Below are 20,933 nucleotides of genomic sequence, written 5' to 3'. Positions count from 1 at the left end.
TTAATGACACAGGCCCTAACAGTGTAGGACAAAACCGATCTCCAGCAGCTCTAAGGAGGGGGATAAATCTAGTCCTGTTATTAAATAATCTTCTTCTGCAAAAGGAAAACGAGGTGCAGTAATGCGCCCTATCTGTGCTCAGCACAGAACACCCCACTCTGCCCAAATCCTCCTATTAGCCAGTGAAAAGTTCTGCTCTACCACCAACGCCGCCGTTTTCACCATGTGCTTTGGTGGAAATGTAGATGCGCCTGTACTAATTTATGCGCACTGCACCTGCCAAGGGGATATGGCACTGCACCTTGCAGATTTTGTGCTCCATAAACAAGGCCTAATGTTTTTAGAGATGTGTAATGCCCATCATATGTGGCAGCAGATATAGACCTTAAATGATGTGTGAAGAATGCTGGATTTCTGATGCAAAGGCCATCAATATGTTATCCTTGGTGAATAGACAATGTTCACATATACGGAGCAATCATTGATCTACTGTTATATTATCATATAATACATGGCTGGTGTAAATACAGTGGGCAGGTACAGTGTAGCCAGGACCCCAGGGGAGGTATCTGGGTGAAGGTGGACGGGGCTCAGTCAGAGCCAGCTTGCAGTCAAAGGGGAAGGGGGGGGGGGATTGAGTGGACTATGCTTCCTATTGCTCTGTGCAGTCCCCCCCCCCCTCTAGACTGCACATGTAACACCTGCTTTCTCTGAAGCTGTGTGTGCAATTTGGGGTGGGGGGAAGGGTGAGCAGCACGGTCATGCACCCAAGGTTTTGCAGAGACTCCACGTGCTGCCTAGGTAGGTGGCACTAATAGGTGGTCGCACTGGGGTACCTGGGAATCCTCTTGCCGGGTGGCAGATATCACCCGGATAGATGCAGCTGTGAAAGATATACATAATAAAGATAATGGACCTAAGTCATTCAGGAGAGCAAAGCATAAAAAAGGAGAATCATTTGCACCTGGGCAAAACCATGTTGCATTGGAGGGGGAGGTAAATTTAAAATGTGGGGACATATATATATAGTTGGGGTAGGGCATGTCCTAGATCAACTTTAAATTTCAGTGTAATAATAAAAGCTATTAAGTATTTGTGTGTTAGATGAAAAAACAGCCAGTATTTAGCTTATGTGCAAAATAATAAACTAATTTGCACCCCTGCATTATAACATGTTTTGTCACAGAGAACATTTACTCTTTTTTTGCCTTAATGACTCAGGCCCAATATCTGTCACTACAGGGGCCCAGTTTGGCCCTCCCTCGCCCGTCCCAGGGAAAGGCAATTAAAACACTAAGCATTGTTAATGTCTGTGCCATAAAACTACAACTTATATTAGGAATAATGTACCTCCTACAATTAAATACTGTGTAAAGACAATAGATTCACCTCAAAGTTTTGTGACTTGTATAAAAGCACTTGACCTGCGGCCTTATATTTCACTATAAAGGGACACATATATGAAGTATAATACCTCATTATAACCTATACTTGCCAACTTTTGTATTCTCTCCTCCGGGATCCCCAGAAATCAAGTGGCAAGAGCAGGGGTGCGTGATACACCAAATTGTGTCATCTTGGCCCCATCCCAGTAACGCAATTGCGCTGTGAATGTGAATTGCGTCATTGAGGCCACAGTCCTACCGAATTCGCTAGGAAGTTGGTGAGATGCGGGAGAAAAAGCTTCTCTGGAGAGCTATTCGAAATTTGGGAGGGTGGGCAAATATGTTTTAAGCAAATATGATTGTAACATAGAAGAGATGCATTGAAATGCAAAGTGTAACCAAAACCCATGACTAACATAATGTTCATACTGAGATGTCCTCTTTCTAAAAGTAGAAATGTGTCATTTCTTAGCACTCTTGTTAGAATACGCTGTTCTTCACTTACACTCAGTGGAGGCAGCCATTTTTGAGCTGAACCAATAGGCAGCCATTTTGTAAGCTGAACCAATATGGAGCCATTTTGTGAGCCGAACCAATATTCTTGAGAATGCTGCACTGTTTGCCTCATGCTCTTGTGATATCATTAGTATCTAGTGAATTGATAGGCTGAATATTGGTCCCACCCACAAAATAGATACCTCTACGATGTGACAGGTACAGTCTACATCATTTCAGCAGAAGATAATTATATATATACTATTCTAATTTCATAACTTTCACCTGTATGTCTGTCTTCATCCAGAGGAAGTGATGCTAGCTGAAGAAAATAAAAACTCTGGAACTTCTGCCTTAGAAGGTAAGTATTAAATCGCCTGGCCTTTCAAGCACTTTACGTTTTCATAATCATTGTTCCTCTATAATTGGTTTTCTTTACAGCACTGGCTGATATGATTCCCTTTTCTATCTGTAGTTCTCAGGAGAGCGACAATTAAACGAAGTAGAACTGAAGCCATGAACCGTGATACCAATGAAGACCACTGTGTTGATATAGCCTCTGTTGGTGAGTGGTGTTATTACCTTTTAATAATATATTCAAATATCATCATTATTATATTAATAATTTAATTGATGTAGTCAATTGAAAGGAAATGCTACACTCGGCTAAGCTCATTTTTGTCCATTGCAGGCACACCTCTTGCAAGAGCTAGTATTAAGAGTGCTGCCAAAATGGATGGTGCATCTTATTTTCGCCACAAAGAAAGACTATTACGCATATCTATACGTCACATGATTAAATCCCAAGTTTTCTATTGGATGGTCCTAGGAGTGGTAGCACTTAACACTGCCTGTGTGGCCATTGTTCACCATGACCAGGCTGCATGGCTCTCAAATATCCTATGTAAGTTTGTTTCTTTATTGAACTTTTACATTGTGTTTTGAAATTCCCCTTATGTAAGTGGATATCATTATAATAAGTAAAGCTTGTTTCGCCATTACTCGGGCTTCTGGGTAGTATCAGAGTCACAGTACAGGTGTATGCAAAATTTTGTTTGTTAGATCAGGACTTTGTTCCACTATGTTTCTGACGTATGGGCAGCACAGTGGCTTAGTGGTTAGCACTTCTACCTCACAGCACTGGGGTCATGAGTTCGATTTCTGACCATGGCCTTATCTGTGTGGAGTTTGTATGTTCTCCCTGTGTTTGCGTGGGTTTCCTCCAGGTGCTCCGGTTTCCTCCCACGCTCCAAAAATATATTAGTAGGTTAATTGGCTGCTATTAAATTGACCTTAGTCAGTCTTGGTCTGTGTATATGTTAGGCCGGGAATTTAGACTGTAAGCTCCAATGGGACAGGGACTGATGTAAATGAGTTCTCTGTACAGTGCTGCAGAATTAGTGGTGCTATATAAATAACTGATGATGATGATGTAAGAATTGCTTTCTATATTTCACGTGTTGACTTTTGTGAAGAGGTCGCAGGAAAGGTTTCTTCTGACATCTCTTCTATGTAATTTATTTTATTTAAGCAACTCTGGTTTGTGGACCTGTGGACTACCCTGAGGTCAGCTGAAGGTCCCTTACAGTGATATGTAGTGTCTGCTTTGAATAACTGACCAGTTTACCAGCAGTCCTCCTTAGGTTTGCCTTGACGTCTACAAGTCCCCTTAACTTAGTGATGTTCCTGACAATGGAAATTCCCAGCTAAAGTGTTTTTACAACCTTCCCCTGCTTTAAAACAGACCATTTTTTTTCAAGTCCTTGGTCAGCTGCTTTATGGGGCCCATGGTTGAGAGTAGGTACAACATCCTGAGAGGTTAGTAGGGTCAAAGTACGTATTCAGGTCTGCCATTGTCTTTACGTGAACTAAGAAGACCATCATTTTCAGTCCTTAAAAAAAATATAAATGACTCAACCGGAACATTGGCCCCAGTCACATTATTTTATAAACAATAAATAGTAATGTTTTATGACAATATGTAGGAATATGTCTATACTCTGTAAAGTAAAGTTAATTTCCTTTAATCATTCAGTGAAACACGTATTTTGACCAGGGGTGCCCAAACATTTACATATAACTGAACACTAACCATCATCCCCACTTCCAGGGTAGCTCAAAGCAACACAGTTTGTGCTTTGCGCAGGCGAGTCTGACTATTTGTTCATTCATTTTTTGCAGACTATGCAGAATTTCTGTTTCTTGGCTTATTTTTGGTGGAGATGTCTTTCAAGATGTATGGAATGGGCCCACGGCTCTACTTCCACTCATCGTTCAACTGCTTTGACTGTGGGGTGAGTAAATGCATACTGTTTTGAGCAGAAGTCTAAGAAAAACTATAGTCCTTTGCATATTATTATTTTTAAAGTGCACCTGTTGCGTGAAAGCAATGGGGGCAGCCATCACTGAGGCACCAGGTGCTCTATGCGAAACAAATTAAAGTGTCTGATCCATCAGCAGTGTTCATAGTGAATTGATTGGATACAGCCATAAACATTGGTTCATGCCACAAAATGGCCGCCTCCTCTGTGTGTATGCAACAAGTACCTTTCATGTATTACAATCTACCTCATGCTAAATCCTCCTCTTCAGGTCACAATAGGAAGTATATTTGAAGTAATCTGGGCCATATTTAGACCTGGGACATCATTTGGGATCAGTGTCCTAAGAGCTCTACGTCTTTTAAGAATCTTTAAAGTAACCAAGTAAGTTCGAATGGTGTCGTCTATGATTTCATGTTATAATGTTTCCTTGTCTCCTCAAGTCCTTGCCATTCATGCTGTCTGCATTTAAGGTGCAGGATTGCAGCTAGTCAACATACTGCGTGTTTTTCAGATACTGGGCCTCGCTAAGAAATCTGGTGGTGTCTTTGATGAATTCCATGAAGTCAATTATCAGCCTACTCTTCCTCCTTTTCCTTTTTATTGTTGTCTTTGCGCTACTGGGAATGCAGCTCTATGGCGGCAGGTAGATCTTTCCCTTTCATCTTTACATACTGATGCAGGTAACGAAGTTAAACACACATACCGCATCACAAAACATGGAGATCACCACTCTGAACAAATTCATAAACAATACAAAATAGGAGAGGACAACTTGCAGCTTGTAATTCTGTTATACAGTACACAAAATACTTCATGTTTTGGGCATGTGGCCTCTTACGAGGCACATTTCATCTTTAAACCCTCTTCAGGCAAGCTTATAATATTCTTCAACCATCCTCTTAACCTCCTTAGGATACCTTATTACCTTATTACACAGTTCGCACAAGACGACAACTCTTTGGCCCACATAGCTATGTGACTGGATCATATAGTCCACTAAGAACTTCTTACCTTTGAAATCTGGCTGGACTAATACGCATTATGTAGCACCTACCCTCATGTACCAAACACCCGTTGACCCATAGATTGTCAGCTTGCAGGCAGGGCCCTCTTACCTCTCTGTCTGTCTGTATTACCCAGCATTGTTTTGTTTCTGTTCCCAGTTATAAAGAGTTACAAAATTTTCTGGCACAATTGCACCCTGCGATAGTGTGGAGAAAGCGCAGGGACAGCGCTGAGATGTGGCATGACAGTGACAGTAGAGTCTCATTATTTGTATACAATATAATACTGTAATGAAGATAAGAGAGAATAGAGTTTTGACAATGTGATTAATAAATACATATAAATGCAAAAGTCACATTTACTATGTAAAATGTAATTCAATACAGACACAAATACAAACCACACGTACAAATTAAATGAAATTCAACTCTTTAAAAAGTAAATGGATTTCCTGCTACTATTCAAATGGAAATATCAAATCAGTAATACATACGTTGTACCCACCAAACCTGTGAATCCCGAATCCTAGGTAACTAAGCCAAGAACTTGTGATATTTCACCCAAAAATGAATGTTCAGGTTTGGTTAGAATTGTACGATACGGTAAGTAGAAAATTAATTTTGGTGTCAACGTGTGCCACTTCCTATACACTACGCAATATGTTATTCCAACAGGCCACACAGCGAAGGAAATAAATGCACAACCGACCATGCTTAGTAAGGTGAAAAAGGGTTAATAAAGCTCCAGTATTAGGCAGCAAAATAGCAAGTTCAAGGGCTGCGGTAACCATCCCCGCGGACCTTTCTCTGGATCGCCATGCCACGCTGATTGAGACCAGCTCTAATTATGCTGAAGAATAACTGTAATATTGATCACTTCCTTTGTAGCGAGTGTTAGAATACTGTAAACACTGCTTGCCACCACAATGGGGATGATAAAGTGCCTTAATTTAAGAAGACAGGAAAAATAGCAGCTTATACACACAGGGAAGCAAAACATTGATTATATATTGTAGGGTGTTTAACAGAATAACAATAAGCTTAACTGTACATAGCTCAAGAGTAATAGAAATCTATGTACAAGCTCAGGTTCATCAGAATGCCCATGCCGTATTCATAATGAGAAAGCAAAATGATTTACACATTTTCCATTTGGAGGTTTTCCGGCTTTATAATTATTTCAAATTTGTCATGATAGACAGATCTACATTTCCTGGGTGTAATCAAATTAATTTACACATAGCTGGGTGACAGAACTTCTATTCACGTTAATGGTGTATATTATACTTTATACCAGAGTGATTATATCCACAAAGTGCCTGATTCATTAAGGAAAGTTAAGCAAAAAATTGAGTACGTTTTCGTACTCAAGTTTTCTGAACAAAGCCATGTTGCAATGCAAGGGGTGCAAATTAGTTTATTATTTTGCACATAAGGAAAACACTGTCTGTTTTTTCATGTAGCACACAAATACTTCATAGCTGTATTTGTACACTGAAATTTAAAGTTGATCTAGGACATGCCCTACTCCAAAAATAAAGTTGCCATCACATTTTATATTTACCTCCCCCTCCAATGCAACACGGTTTTGCCTTATTTGCTTACTTTTTCTTAACTTTCCTTAATAAATCAAGCCCAAATACATTAGGGGGTATATTTACTAAACTGCGGGTTTGAAAAAAAAAATGGAGATGTTGCCTATAGCAACCAATCAGATTCTAGTTATTATTTTTTAGTACATTCTACAAAATGATAGCTAGAATCTGATTGGTTGCTATAGGCAACATCTCTACTTTTTCAAACCCGCACTTTAGTACATATACCCCTAGGAGTGTCAGATGTATAGTTTCCAGCCTTTCCTACTTGGCAGATAATGGTCTAATAAGGTGATTATTTTGTGGGCTGCGCTAATATTCAAAAGAATGAAGAATATCAATTTACTAGGAAACAGTGTCATTACTGATGCATGAGAATGCAGCCAATCTACTCTGCCTCAATGGCACTGCCACTGCCTCAAACATGCCTCAATGGTCACTGGCCCATAGTGAATTAATAGGCTGCATTCTCCTAAATATTTGTTCAACCCACATGATGGCTGAGAAAAGTGCACTTTCATATGACCTTAGTAAAAGTGTGGTAAGGGATGGCAACTCTATAGTCACATCTTAAAATATATTCATACAAAAGTATTTCGATTCACAACCTACCCCTGTTACACAAGACACAGCTAATATAATGTGTTGCTAGTCTAGGCTGCACTAGTAACACAATAATTCTCTTTTTATCATATTTGTTTGCAGATTTAATTTTAATGATGGCACCCCTTCTGCAAATTTTGATACATTCCCTGCGGCTGTCATGACAGTCTTTCAGGTAAGGCTTTGCCCAGTATAGACATTCAGACGTTTTCAACACAGCTGTAAATTAACCTGGTCACATCTAGATAACGTTGTATTAAGTTGTCTACTGCAGAGCACTAGTTTTCATGACCTGTCGCTCAGCCGTAAGTATTCAGCTATTTTGTGGAATGTTTCTTGTACTCAGATTCTAACTGGAGAAGATTGGAATGAGGTGATGTACAATGGAATCCGGTCACAGGGGGGAGTCCGTTCTGGAATGTGGTCTTCCATTTACTTCATCGTTCTCACCCTGTTTGGCAACTGTATCCTTATAAACACGTTTTGTGCTGTAATGTCAAGAATTTGTCAAGGGGTGGAAATATTCCTATATGTGGAAAATCTTCATATTTACAAAAAATCTTTAACACACATTTGTGAATTTGTCTGTTATATATACAGTAGTAACTCTAACATCTTCCTTTGTTAATTTTTTTTGTTTTCTGGGGAGGGTCCATCTGTGTAACAGGCACTTGTCTCCCATTGGAATAGCAGGGCTCGTAGTCAACAAGGGGACAATACACATATCTAGTTGCTGGGGCTGGTTGAAAATTTGTCATCAGGAAGGGGGGCATGTTACCCATTTTACTTTTTTTTTTTTTTTTACATGCACAGAGACAATAAATTCTTTCCCTTAAGCTTACAGACATTTGTAATCTTTGATAGGTTGGCATTTTGACAGCAACACACCAACCTTACAATAAATAAGACAGGTGGTTACGGATGATTCCAATGGTGATGAGGAAGGCCAGAGAAAGGCATGGACAGCACATAGATTATCATCATCATCATTTAGTTATATAGCACTGTACAGAGAACTCACTCACATCAGTCCCTGAGCCATAGGGGCTAACAGTCTAAATTCCCTAACACTCACACACACAGTCAGACACACAGACTAGGGTCAATTTGTTAACAGCCAATTAACCTACTAGTATGTTTTTGGCGTGTGGGAGGAAACCGGAGCACCCGGAGGAAACCCACACAAACACGGGGAGAATATACAAACTCCGCACAGATAAGGCCATGGTTGGGAATTGAACTCATGACCCCGGTACTGTAAGGCAGAAGTAACCACTTAGGGCAGCCACCGTGCTGCCCTAATCAGACAAATTAGGGATGTTGCAGAGAGGTCAGGGCAGGCAGCAGTAATGGAGGTCAGTTCCACATCCAGAACACAAAACACTGTGATGCAATACAGAACTCTTACCCAAATAAAGTGAAATGAAGCGCTGTCTATCTCCCATACAAATGAAATTTATTTTTAGTTTATTTTATTATCTTTTAGTATATTATCACATTGAAGTGTTAAAAAATATCACACTATTATTTTAATTTTGTTTTGTTTTTTCATGCATTATTGGTATTGTTGGTATGTCCATTGTGAAGGTCATGTGAAGAACTCTACACATCAGCCAAATATAAGTACCACATATTTGTTTACACTCACTATTCCCTAATTGTTTGTATGGGAGATAGACAGTGTTTGATTTCACTTTATTTGTTTGCAATTTTGTTCACAAATTGTGTATAATTGTTGTAAGTTTTAGTCTAGCTGCAGTCGATAGTGAAGCGCTGTTTAAAATTGTGTTTTTTTTCATAGAACTTATACCCAGAAATCCCAAAAAATCACCTACAACAAGATGCTAGGCCTAGTCTACAGTAATGTGTTTAGTTCATTTATTTATTATTACTCTAATTTATTTATGTCCCTCTGGTGGTATTGCCTCCGGAACTGAACACGGTATTCTTGGTGGACCCATAGTTACTTATTCATCTCCCTTTGAAACCTAGCAACCTACTGCCCTTCACCGTTGCTTTATTACTTTATATACTTGGATATACTACATCTACAGCTCCACCTTGATGTGTTTAGTCTTTCAGCAGTGTTTTCATTAATATCTCCACTACAGATGTCTGACTCACTGGGCTCTAGTTGCCAATAATCCACACTTTCCAGGTTTATCCTTTTCTTATAGTTGAGTTTCTGAAAATGTTATCTTATTATCAGTCATATCACCATGGTAACATATGGCATCATATGCTTTGGGATAAAAGTGAGGATTATTTTTATTAAAGGTATGTACATCACGTACAGTATTCATTACTGACTGACACATTGTAACAGATACACAGGTGGTCCTAATTATGTCACATGTGATCCAGAAAACCTGCACTGTTGGGGAGCCCTGAGGACTGGGTTTGGGAAACCCTGGACTAGAGAATTTATTTCTCACTTATGGACCTTTCTAATACAGACGATTTATTCATAAATCCCAATCATTTCGATCACTAAAGAGAAATACTTAAAGAGATACGAAAATGAAAACTAGATAACAAATACTGACATTTCCATGTACTGTAGTAAACATGTACGTAAGTAAAAGGCACAGTTTTTTCTTACATTGTTCAACCTTTGGTAAAGGATTAGTTCATATTTGTGGACTCTTTTCTGGATTTGGTTTGGGGGTTAAAATATACAAAGTAGACCCTATTTTGAAACTATACCCCATATCATATCTTAAATCTTTGGTTAGATACACTTTATAGCAGAGTGTATCTAATTGTACATTTTTGTGGAGAATCTTCAATGAGCCAGTTTTGTCTAGTATCCTATACCCGCATCATATACCAACATCATTGTGTTAAATTGACTAATACAAATATCTGTTGCCTTTTCTGGTTGTGAAATAGTAAAGACTAGATACAATGGGTCTGATTCATTAAGGAATGTAGAGCAAAAAAAAAATGAGTAACTTTTCACCTGGACAAAACCATGTTGCATTGGAGGGGGGATACATTTAAAATGTGGGGACAGATTTATAGTTGGGATAGGGCATGTCCTAGATCAACTTCAAATGTCAGTGTAGAAATAAAGCTATCAAGTATTTCTCTGCTATATGAAAAAACAGCCAGTATTTAACTTATGTGCAAAATAATAAACTTAGTTGCACCCCTTGCATTGTAACATGGTTTTGTCCAGGAGAAAACTTACTCCTTTTTTACCTTAATTTACTTAATGAACCAGGCCCAATATTTTACAATAATTAAAAAGCAAGTCATATACAATATTTCAAAGATCGTTCAGAGGCCACATTACCATCAAGCTGTCACTTTTGATAATATTGTCTAGGTTTTTCTGCTACACTATACTGTACTATGTTACGATTTATTAAATGGCCTATTCAATGTGTGTCGTCTGTTACTTAATGTGATCATCAGAAAATTATTTTACGCTTAACCCGACCAGACACACTCCTAAATGTATTTCTTGCCATTGCCGTGGATAATCTGGCCAACGCCCAGGAGCTGACCAAGGTAAAAGCGCAATTCAGCCGACAGACCCTGCATTATCTCTAGGTAACTGAACAGCTTAGTGTGGGGACCATGACACCTGCATACGGTGCTGTTTCTCTGAGGTTAACGGACATGCTTAGTAATGTAGTGGGGTTGAGTGACATCTTGGACAGTGGGCATTGCTAGCGCGCTGGTAATCTGTGGCTTGGGGATGTACGCTGTGAAAGAAGTAAAAACCTTGGAGACACGTGAATTTGAAGATCATACTTTGTCAGTAGTTCTGATGAGCGGCGGATATCTTATATCTTCTTGTTTCTCTCTAGGATGAGCAGGAAGAAGAGGAGGCATTTAACCAGAAGCATGCCCTTCAAAAAGCCAAGGAGGTCAGCCCTATGTCTGCACCTAATGCATCATCTGTTGAGTGAGTCAGCTATAAACTGCATATGTTGTTTTTATGTTGTCCTTTAATACTGTGCATAAAAAGTATCACCATTTAATACTTTTATTGGATTTTTAAAAGTAGGAAAACTACAATCTTTATATGATCCATGTTAATCCTAAAAAAGAAAATGTATAAAAAGGTGTATGTATGTAAAGCAATTTAACGAGGATATTATTCTGAATGTAATGTTGGGAATACAAATACACATGTATAGATAATCGGCTAAGGGGTCTTTAACACTTAAAATACACCTCAACTTAGTGGAGGCAGCCATGAATTGTCCAAGACACAATGCCATCTATCAGGCATATCATCACTGTTTAACATTCAAAACAGCTTCCTACACTATCTGTAAGTGACAAGTGGACTTTAACTTCAATCATGAACCCGGGATATTGCGGGGTGACAGAGCATCCCACCCCGGCAAATTCCCAGGTCGATCGGTTCACACTCAAAAATTCAGGTCTCACCGTCGTTCAGACTGGCATCTACCCGGGTCGGACCTGGGAATAACCCATCAAAAGACCTGGGTTCAATACCCTGGCCATCCGACCCGGGTAGATGCAGGTGACCCTGTTTACATTCAGCCTCCATCTGGGTTGCCAGTGCTCGCCCCGGCACTTACTCATAACCCTGGTTTTTAAGGCAGTGTGAATGGGGTATTATTAACAGAGACAGCAACCGAAGAATTCTTCTGGTTATGGGAAACATGTTGATGGGGAGCGCAACGCTCTGTCTCCTAGCAGTAATATGTAATTCCTGGTGGTCTAGTGAGAACATGAAGTGGGGAACAGTCAGAATATCCACTTTGTGCCACTGCATACGTGCGAACCAGAAGTTCAGCCTTCGCACCTGTCTTCCAGTGACCATTGATGGAGAAAGACGATTCGGCTACAGCTGCGTTTTAACTGTTAATATATAAATATATATATATATAGTGACCGGAAACTCCATATCTCCAAAAGAAACCTGCTCCAAGTACTGTTTGACACCAGTATTTACCATCTGCATAATATTGTATTACTGCCTGACTGACTTTACATCTGTGGGTATCTGCATTAACCATCTGCTGAAGTTTAATAATAAAATTTGTTTGTGGCTTAACATCCATAACCAACACTGCTTGCACCTATCACAAACATCAGCCTATGTGTTCTGATAGCAAGTTCTGCCAATGAAACAAAGGTAAAGATTAGCAGTCAGTGTTCAATAGGTATACTAACTGCATGCAATGTGTTCACTGTATGAAGTAATACAAACTCTTATCTCTGTAACACAAACTCTTATCTCATCTATTTTTGAGCACCCACTCAGTCAGCTGTGTGCAGAATCATATTGATGATGTGAGTGTCTGATACTTGAATGTTGATTAATTACCCCCCTCCCCCAGAATTTATGTCACTGTTACTAAAGCTGGGTACACACTGAAGAATTGTTCAGACCGACGTGCTATCTCAAACCATTATACCTACGACTGAAGGTCCGATCAGTCTGACGATTCATGCGACACACTGACACGATTTATCTTCAGATCTGTGCTCTTCATCTGGTCCTTTGTCTGGTCCTCTAGTCTGGAGAATGACAGCACAATATTCATTCATTCACTACCGTCACATTGTCACACTGATTAAAACCACCTTGTTATAGTTATCCACATGTCCTAACGAATTTCGTTAGCATCTATGACTCTGAAACTAAATATTCTGTCTCAGAACGAACAAAAGAATTATTCCATCTACAGCACTCTACATTTATTCACTCTGACATTCAGTGCTAACATCGGCTGAAAAGAGCCCGACTCTGTAAACTCTATGGAGATCGTCAGCATGAGGGCATTCACACTACATGATCGTTAGGTGATTAATCGGAAAAAATTGAATGGTACGACCAACCAAATGAGGCGATAATTGTCTATTTGGGCAGACTTTCCACCTTTGTGTCACTACACACACTGACCCGACTTTCGAACAAGTGGTCGTATGTCGGCTGGTTGAGCCGATTATTGGACAAAAACCCTGTAGTGTGTACCCAGCTTAATACATGTGAGCAAGTGTAAGTCCCAATCTGCTCTGATACACCCGCAGAATAGGATAAAAGAAACTTCCATAGAACTGGAGAGTCTGCTCATTTACACATACGGATGAAAAAGGCAAAAGAGTAAGTAAACAAACATATGATGACAGGTCCTCTATGCAATAAGGAAAACGTGATAACACAAAATAATGAATAACTGCAAAAAAAAGGTGGAAAAGGTGGTATTATTTAATTTTGATATATCTAATCCATTGACAAATATGAATGTATCATAGACTATAAAATATTTAGAATTGACAAGTGTGCTACACGAAATATATTTTTTCCATTATATGATGTCTTTTTAGCTAGATTCTCACGTGGGTCCTTACACTCAGGAGCACCTCATATTAGCACAAACTATGAGCCTTAATTTAGACAAAACGAACTCCAACCTTCAATATCCTAGAAAAAGTTTATTTGACATATCAGAATAATATAAAACATTGATCAGGACTTCATCCATATACCACACTATAGCATTAAATGAACTTTCACCACTATATAGAAGAAAGGACTGCCCCAAGACTCTTTCTTTTCCATTACATGAAATTAATGAGGATTTCACAGGTTTCCCCTATTACAGTGAACATACTGTTGACAAGTGCAGGAGTTTAGTAGAACAGTTTCAGTGATGAATCATATAATGGCATAGAGCTGTAGTAATTACCAGTTTGACAGTATATATTACCCAGGCATTTGGAATATAACATAATGTTTAGTTTCATTAATCACAACTAACCAGCAATCTTGTTCCTGAAGTACCCTGAAATCTTACATTAAAAGGTACTGTCTGCCCTATTTATTAACATTATTTTTCACTTGTCTCTGTAAGTATTCAATAAAACACACAAACATAAGTTACTCTCTACAAACTCAAACCCTTTTCCATTTCCATTATTAATGATGTGGACTGCCACACTACCTTCTCTGCCAACTGAGGTTGAAATATGATCTATAGATGCCAATAAAACAGTGACAGATTAAATTCTCTTAGCATTACTTTAAACAAAGCATATATCAATGATGGAAATGTATGGTGTCCATACAATTTGCAGTGTGACCATTTGTATTGATCTTAAAATGATCAGATCAGCGAGCAATGCCACCTAAGACAGGGAGGTCAACTTGCACTGATCCAATTTTTCAGTGTATCACAATCCATGTTCGTCTACCTACACTTCTGCATAGCATGATGACCACCTGCACAGAGACATTGGTCAAGCGGATTTTCCATTCTACCCAATCAGCTTGGCACTTAATCATGTACAGCGATCATTATGGTTCCAACACACGTTACAATGGTCCAGAGTTACCAAATTGACCAACTAAATCACATTGTAGCCGGCTATACACAAATTATTTTCAAAATAAGAAATACTTTAATTCATGTAGGACTTCCTGGACGTTCTAAAATGTATTTTACCTTCTCAAAAGCGGTTTGCAGTATATTATGGAATATAAAATATTATTTATGCATTTTGGAACTCATCCACAGTCCTTTCTTGATGATACAGTACTACTGCAGTGAATGGTATCTTATTTCCTTTCTCACCAGGAAGGAGCGCAGAAAACGCCACAACATGTCCATTTGGGAGCAACGCACAAGCCAGCTAAGGAGACACATACAAATGTCTAGCCAGGAAGCTCTTCAGAATGAAGAATTAACGGCTCTGAATCCTCACTCCAGTATATACCGGAAGACGAAAGCCATAGACGAGTCAACAGCAGAAAAGGTGGATGGACAAGAGGAAAAGGTGGGAGTTAATCCTGTGGATGGACACAAGAGCGGTGACGAGAGCCCCTCTCAGAAGAATCTCAGGGAACACTGGCGGCAGAAATCTAGGCATGGCAATGCTGAAAATGCTGAGCCAAACGGCACAACCCCTGAAGATGCCATGCGTAGAAGGCACAGTCAGAGACGCAGTCGTCACAAAAAAGTAAGAACTGAGGGACGAGAAATGTCCAGCACTCCGAACAGCACCTCGGTTAGTCATGAGTATGGGCTTGACCGAGTCACCACAGAGGATGGAAAAATACTCACAGAGGGAAAAAGCAATGGGGAAGTGAAGGAAGTGCAAGGATCAGAGGAATCCTCTAAGAGTTGCACAAGATATTGCGAGGAAAGGTATGTGTTACCTATTATTATTATTATTATTATTATTATTATTATTATTATAATAATATCTTCAGGCCTTGATGGGCAATAGGAGCAGCCACAGGTAGGTTCACCCTCCTGTTAAGAAAACGTTGCCACATTGGTCCATGGGTTCTAATCCCTACTTGTGTATAAGCCTCATTTTTGCTATTTTTAAAAATATGTTCAAAACATATTGCGAAGCAGATCCGTCAATAAAATAATTGATCTGACATTGCAGCAGTTAGAGATGAAGGATATTTTCAATACTATTCCATGAAATATTTGCCTCGTTGGGAATTGGCTGTGGAATTTGGTGGAATTCGGCATTAACTGTCTAATGCCAACCACACCACGCAGCAGAATGAATAAGCTCTCATTGTCCTAGCTCTACTTAGACCGTAAATATTGCAAAATGTGAATTTACAAATACAGTTATACAAATACTTCAAGAAATATAGACAAATAGTCTATGGAACCCGAAGGATAAACAGCGCTAGACCACCATCAAAGTTAGCGCATATGCGGGCAACTTACAGATAACTGATGAGTGCTTGTAAATTGTCCCTTTTAGAGATAATAGCTTAACAATCACATTACACCACAATGGCTTTGGAAAATTGCATAGACACTACATTTTGTATAAGAAGTTAGTAGAAACTGTTATGTGTCCATTATGTCATCCAACTATAATGTCTTCATGCTGAAGTGCCTGTAATACACTCGTGTGTTGTGCGGTGGAATGAGATAAAGATTCACGTAAAGATCTTATTCAAGTTTGAATACAATTGCAATTTCCAACTCTACAGATTTTTGGAGTAGTCTATTTTATGAGCTCCAGAGCCTGGAGAATATTTAGAAGTGAGTTGATCTCTATCAGGGTGCTGAATGCATCTAATTGTCAGCTACTGGAATATTAAATGAGGTGTTCACAGGACCATGACAGTCTGTAATGCCTGGAGAGTACAGCACACAGCTCTGCTGGATAGGAGTAGGAAGTGTATATGTAACCCAACCGTCACCAAAAAGCATAAAAATGTAATTTCCTTTAACCACTCTCAGCCACCTCTTCTAAAACTTCCAATTTTGTGAATATTCAACATTCCCTCTAGTAAATTTAAAAACACTTGCACATAGTAATATATCTACTTGTGGATGTATAAATGAAATTATTTATTTATCGTAATGTTATTAATATCCCTAAATGTAGTCATAAACACTACCGGCATTCATGATTTCCTTTGTTCCCCACCCATCGTTCTCTGTCATTTTTCATGTCTTGCACTGAGAACAAGGCAGACATGATGTCACTAGTTTCTTGCAGATAATTTTCTTAGCTGCTTTGTCATCATTATGTGTCAGACAGCATCATTTTTATTAAGCTAGACTATATGTTTTATGCTAATAAAGTAGCAACCCTGATGTATTATTGACTTTTTATTTTTGTACTTGTCTGTATGCCCCATTGATTATATTTTATTCTCACATTACAAATGTCGTTCCTTCACATCACCTTCCTTCATAAACCATTTATAAACCGTTTTCTCACCGTTTTTTTTCTCTTTTTGCCACTTGACGCCATTGTTTTGGTGTGGAACAATGAACAGGACAGTAGGATGTGAGAGCACTGCTCCTTTGCAGGAAATGAACCACGGGAAGAACGGCAGCCCCCCAGACATGGATTGCAGTGAGCAGGCCTTGCTGGGCGGTCTGCGGAGTCAAGAGGAAAGTCCTAACCCCACCAGCTGTAGTTTGGCCGATGTGTCGAGCAGCACAGAGAGAATCACGGAGAGTACAGTCATCACCTTACCTGATACTGGAATGCCTTCCGACTGCACCGTGGTACAGAGTGAGGACTCATCTCACTCTCTGTGTATCCCTATGTCCCCTTTTACTTCTTCTCCATATACTGTTAAATAAGCTCTTTGCTGATCTTTTTGCATTCAGTATCTTCTTAAAGATTTTGATTTTAGATATCTGATCCCTTTTCATAGTGACTGAAGACAGGGATGGTGTAGTCAGTCTTGTATCGCAGGAACAAGAGAAGGAAGAAGAGGAAACTGAGGATGGTGAAGAGAGGACAGTGAAGAGGAAGGAGAAAGTTTTGGAGTCTCCCAAGGCCATTGTGCCATACAGTTCAATGCTCATCTTCAGCTCTACCAATCCGTACGTCTCTATCTTATGTTTGCTGTTTTCTAAGAGGCGATTTGCCTATTGCATCTAATTTAAGGCTTGGAGAGCTTGTATAGCAGCTTTTTTATCCATTCTCCCAAGTTATGAGTTCTTTACAGTACACTGGCTGGAGAGAGTTGTCTTACGAGACAGAGTCACATGATTGGACAGGTACCCCTGTACTCCAGTAGATAGAAGGAGTTGCTTTGGCATGGAAAAGTGAATTAACTTTGGAGGTCTCCCGCTCTGTATCAGTAAGATAGCACTACTTAAGCTGGGGCAGTCAAATGTAAACAAGTATCGGTAACATATTGATCTCTAAATTATTGTTCTTTGTGGTAGACCTGCAGAGTAACGATGTTTCCTTTAGTGTGAATCAGTCTTGTTTTCATCCTTAGGGTAAGAAAAGTATGTCATTACATTGTGAACCTGCGATACTTCGAGATGAGCATCCTACTTGTGATTGCTGCTAGCAGTATAGCTTTGGCCGCTGAAGACCCCGTATTGACAAACTCTGACCACAACAAAGTGAGTAATAACTTGTAAAATTATCCACTTTTACACCTACACAATACTCCCCTGCTCATTTGTGTATTGATCTTTACTGAAGCTATCAATTTATCAATTGCTGTGATTAACTACGTTCACACTTGTTTCTGTTAATTGGACTTTAGTCTGTATTCACTAACACTACGGTAGTTGGGCAGTATATGACCTAAGTTAGTATGTGTCTATTTCTAAGTGTAGCACTAGAATGTACCAGAAGAGAAAGGCCACACTATTCTGCTTGAAAATACCAAGAACATTCCTTTTAACACTTCTAATATAAACAACCTTATTACCACCCATTTTCTCACCAGTACTCCTATCCATATAAGTTTTGTAAATAAGGCCCAAAGACAACTCTGCTTCCACCAAACTTTTCTCCCTCTTCTCTTCCACACAATGGTCCACAGCTCTTATTAATAATCATCAGCATCAGCTATTTATATAGCGCCACTAATTCCGCAGCGCTGTACAGAGAACTCACATCAGTCTCTGCACCATTGGAGCTTACAGTCTGAATTCCTTAACACACACACATACACACCGAGAGAGACTAAGATCAATTTTAATAGCAGTCAATTAACCTACTAGTATGTTTTTGGAATGTGGGAGGAAACCGGAGCACCCGTAGGAAACGCACGCAAACACGGGGAGAACATACAAACTCCACAGAGATCATGATTGTTACACAGTTAATCTAGTCCTTAATCACCTCTTTTCTGAATCTAAGTTCTCAAACTCTGCTTTCCCATTATCTAATCACAATCTAGTAATCCTATCACACTCCTCTCTGCCTGCATCTCCTGCTGTACAGCAGCCTTCACTCTTATGCAGGAATCTTTAAATCCGCAACATCATCTTCAGCCTCTTCTCTTCATCTCCCCCTTCACTGACCCTGTTCCTGCTGTTACATACAACTCAGACACAATCACCTCTCTGGATACAATAGCTCTTATTATAAAAACATGTCCATGTCACACTAACCGGCAACCCTAGCAGACAAAACACAACAAAAAAAATCAAAAGTTCACTTGGGTGGCTGAACGACATTCGATGAGAAAAGAATTCTAAAGAGGACTTCATGCATTATTAAACACGCCTTACAAGAGTTTAGGAATGCTCTCTCCTCTGCAAAATAAACCTAATTCTCTCTCATGTCCACACAGGCTGGCAATCCCAGACATCTTTCTCTGTCCCTCTCCTCCTACTGCACACTTGACAACTAACTTTGCCACCTACTTTAAAGAAAAATTTGAACATATACAACACCCATTTACTACCCAGTCCTGTTCCTTTCTCATACTCACTTCCTCCCTCACATCTTTCACCCCTAATAAGAAAAATAGCCTCCTGCCCAATTCCCACCTCATTACCTGTTCATTTCATCCCATTACTTCTCATTTCAATCCTTCTCTCGTCAACATTTATCTCAATGGTAACATCTCCCCATAGGCAAACCGAGGGGGGGGGGGGTTCTTAGTGCCCGGAAGCCCCCCTCCAAGCCTGGGGCACTGTACAATTGAGGTGGCTGGACCCTGCTCCCGCTTCGCACAGCTCTGCTTGAAAAGGGAGAGCTGCGTGCACCTAACAGTAGTCCATGCAGCATTGCCCATGTATATTATGGGGATAGAAAGAGCTGGAGAGCAGCCAAGCACTGTCTAAAATTATAGCTACGCCCCCATGCATCCTGGTCACGCCCACTGGTGGCATAGTGTGGAAGCCTTCCTCTACAAATCCTGCGTTTGCCCCTGCTCCCCTTAGCATAATTTTAATGGTAAGGAAGTAGGTACACTAGGATAGGGAATGGAGAATCACAGTGTAGGTATAGAATAAAGCTTTGTATTAACTAGTAAATTTCCATCCCTTAAATGTGTCTAATTCAAAAGATTGATATGTCAATAACAGTGCTGCCATCAAAACCCATTCATAGATAGATCATCATCAACATTTATTTATATAGCGTCAGCAAATTCTGTAGCGCTTTACAATTGAGGACAAACACAGTAATAAACATTAATGGGTAAAACAGACAGAGAGGTAAGAGGATCCTGCTCGTAAGCTTACAATCTATAGGTACAATGTACCAGTTCATGCAGAGGTTGTTACTGTGTATCAATAAGTGACCCTACTGACAGACTTTTTACCAACACATGTTACTGTAACCATACAGAGTTCAGCTACACAGAAGTTCAAAGTCTTTGTCAATTTGTTGGCAACGAATGTTGAGAGAAAATCCTTTATCGATTCCTTATTCCAAATTCTTTGTGGTTTGAAATGTCACAGTACGTGTGTTCTGCCTCAATATGTTAGTACAGCAATCCTTTATATTCAGTCTCAACAGTGTTCAATTTCAAACACAGACCTTTGATTGTTGTGGTACAATTCAAATCAATGCTTGTGTCAGTCCAAATGTAGTTGCAACTGCTCTGTCTCGTTTTACTCCTTATAAATGCAAATTCAAGGGAAAGAGAAATGTACGTAGTGAAGCATTGTTTAAAATTTAAATATTTAAAAACTGTATTTATTTAAAAGAGATAAAATCACACTGACAGCGTTTCAGAGAAAACAGGCGTATAAACATCCAGTGTGCTCCTCCTGCTCTCAGCCTGGAAATTCTGCTAACGTTCATGGAGGACAAGTCCCGCTGTTGGGGACTATGGGA

At 39.5% G+C, this 20,933-nt stretch overlaps 1 protein-coding gene across 1 annotated transcript in view; it reads left to right on the top strand.

Moving 5' to 3' along the window:
* Nucleotides 1-20,933, top strand: part of CACNA1E (calcium voltage-gated channel subunit alpha1 E) — a 93,259-nt gene that overhangs the window by 17,967 nt on the left and 54,359 nt on the right. Inside the window, exons 5-18 of the mRNA XM_075182273.1 lie at nt 2,188-2,241; nt 2,356-2,445; nt 2,572-2,784; nt 4,062-4,174; nt 4,473-4,585; nt 4,716-4,847; nt 7,509-7,581; nt 7,753-7,870; nt 10,855-10,922; nt 11,225-11,322; nt 14,975-15,544; nt 17,161-17,402; nt 17,548-17,719; nt 18,124-18,253. Of these exons, the coding sequence (XP_075038374.1) occupies nt 2,188-2,241; nt 2,356-2,445; nt 2,572-2,784; nt 4,062-4,174; nt 4,473-4,585; nt 4,716-4,847; nt 7,509-7,581; nt 7,753-7,870; nt 10,855-10,922; nt 11,225-11,322; nt 14,975-15,544; nt 17,161-17,402; nt 17,548-17,719; nt 18,124-18,253 (2,186 nt within the window). The remainder of the gene's footprint in view (nt 1-2,187; nt 2,242-2,355; nt 2,446-2,571; nt 2,785-4,061; nt 4,175-4,472; nt 4,586-4,715; nt 4,848-7,508; nt 7,582-7,752; nt 7,871-10,854; nt 10,923-11,224; nt 11,323-14,974; nt 15,545-17,160; nt 17,403-17,547; nt 17,720-18,123; nt 18,254-20,933) is intronic.

This window comes from Mixophyes fleayi, chromosome 8 (assembly GCF_038048845.1).
Source record: "Mixophyes fleayi isolate aMixFle1 chromosome 8, aMixFle1.hap1, whole genome shotgun sequence".
Classification (NCBI taxonomy): Eukaryota; Metazoa; Chordata; class Amphibia; order Anura; family Limnodynastidae; genus Mixophyes; species Mixophyes fleayi.
Note: the sequence above shows the minus strand (reverse complement) of the source record. Positions and strands in the feature narration are given on the sequence as shown.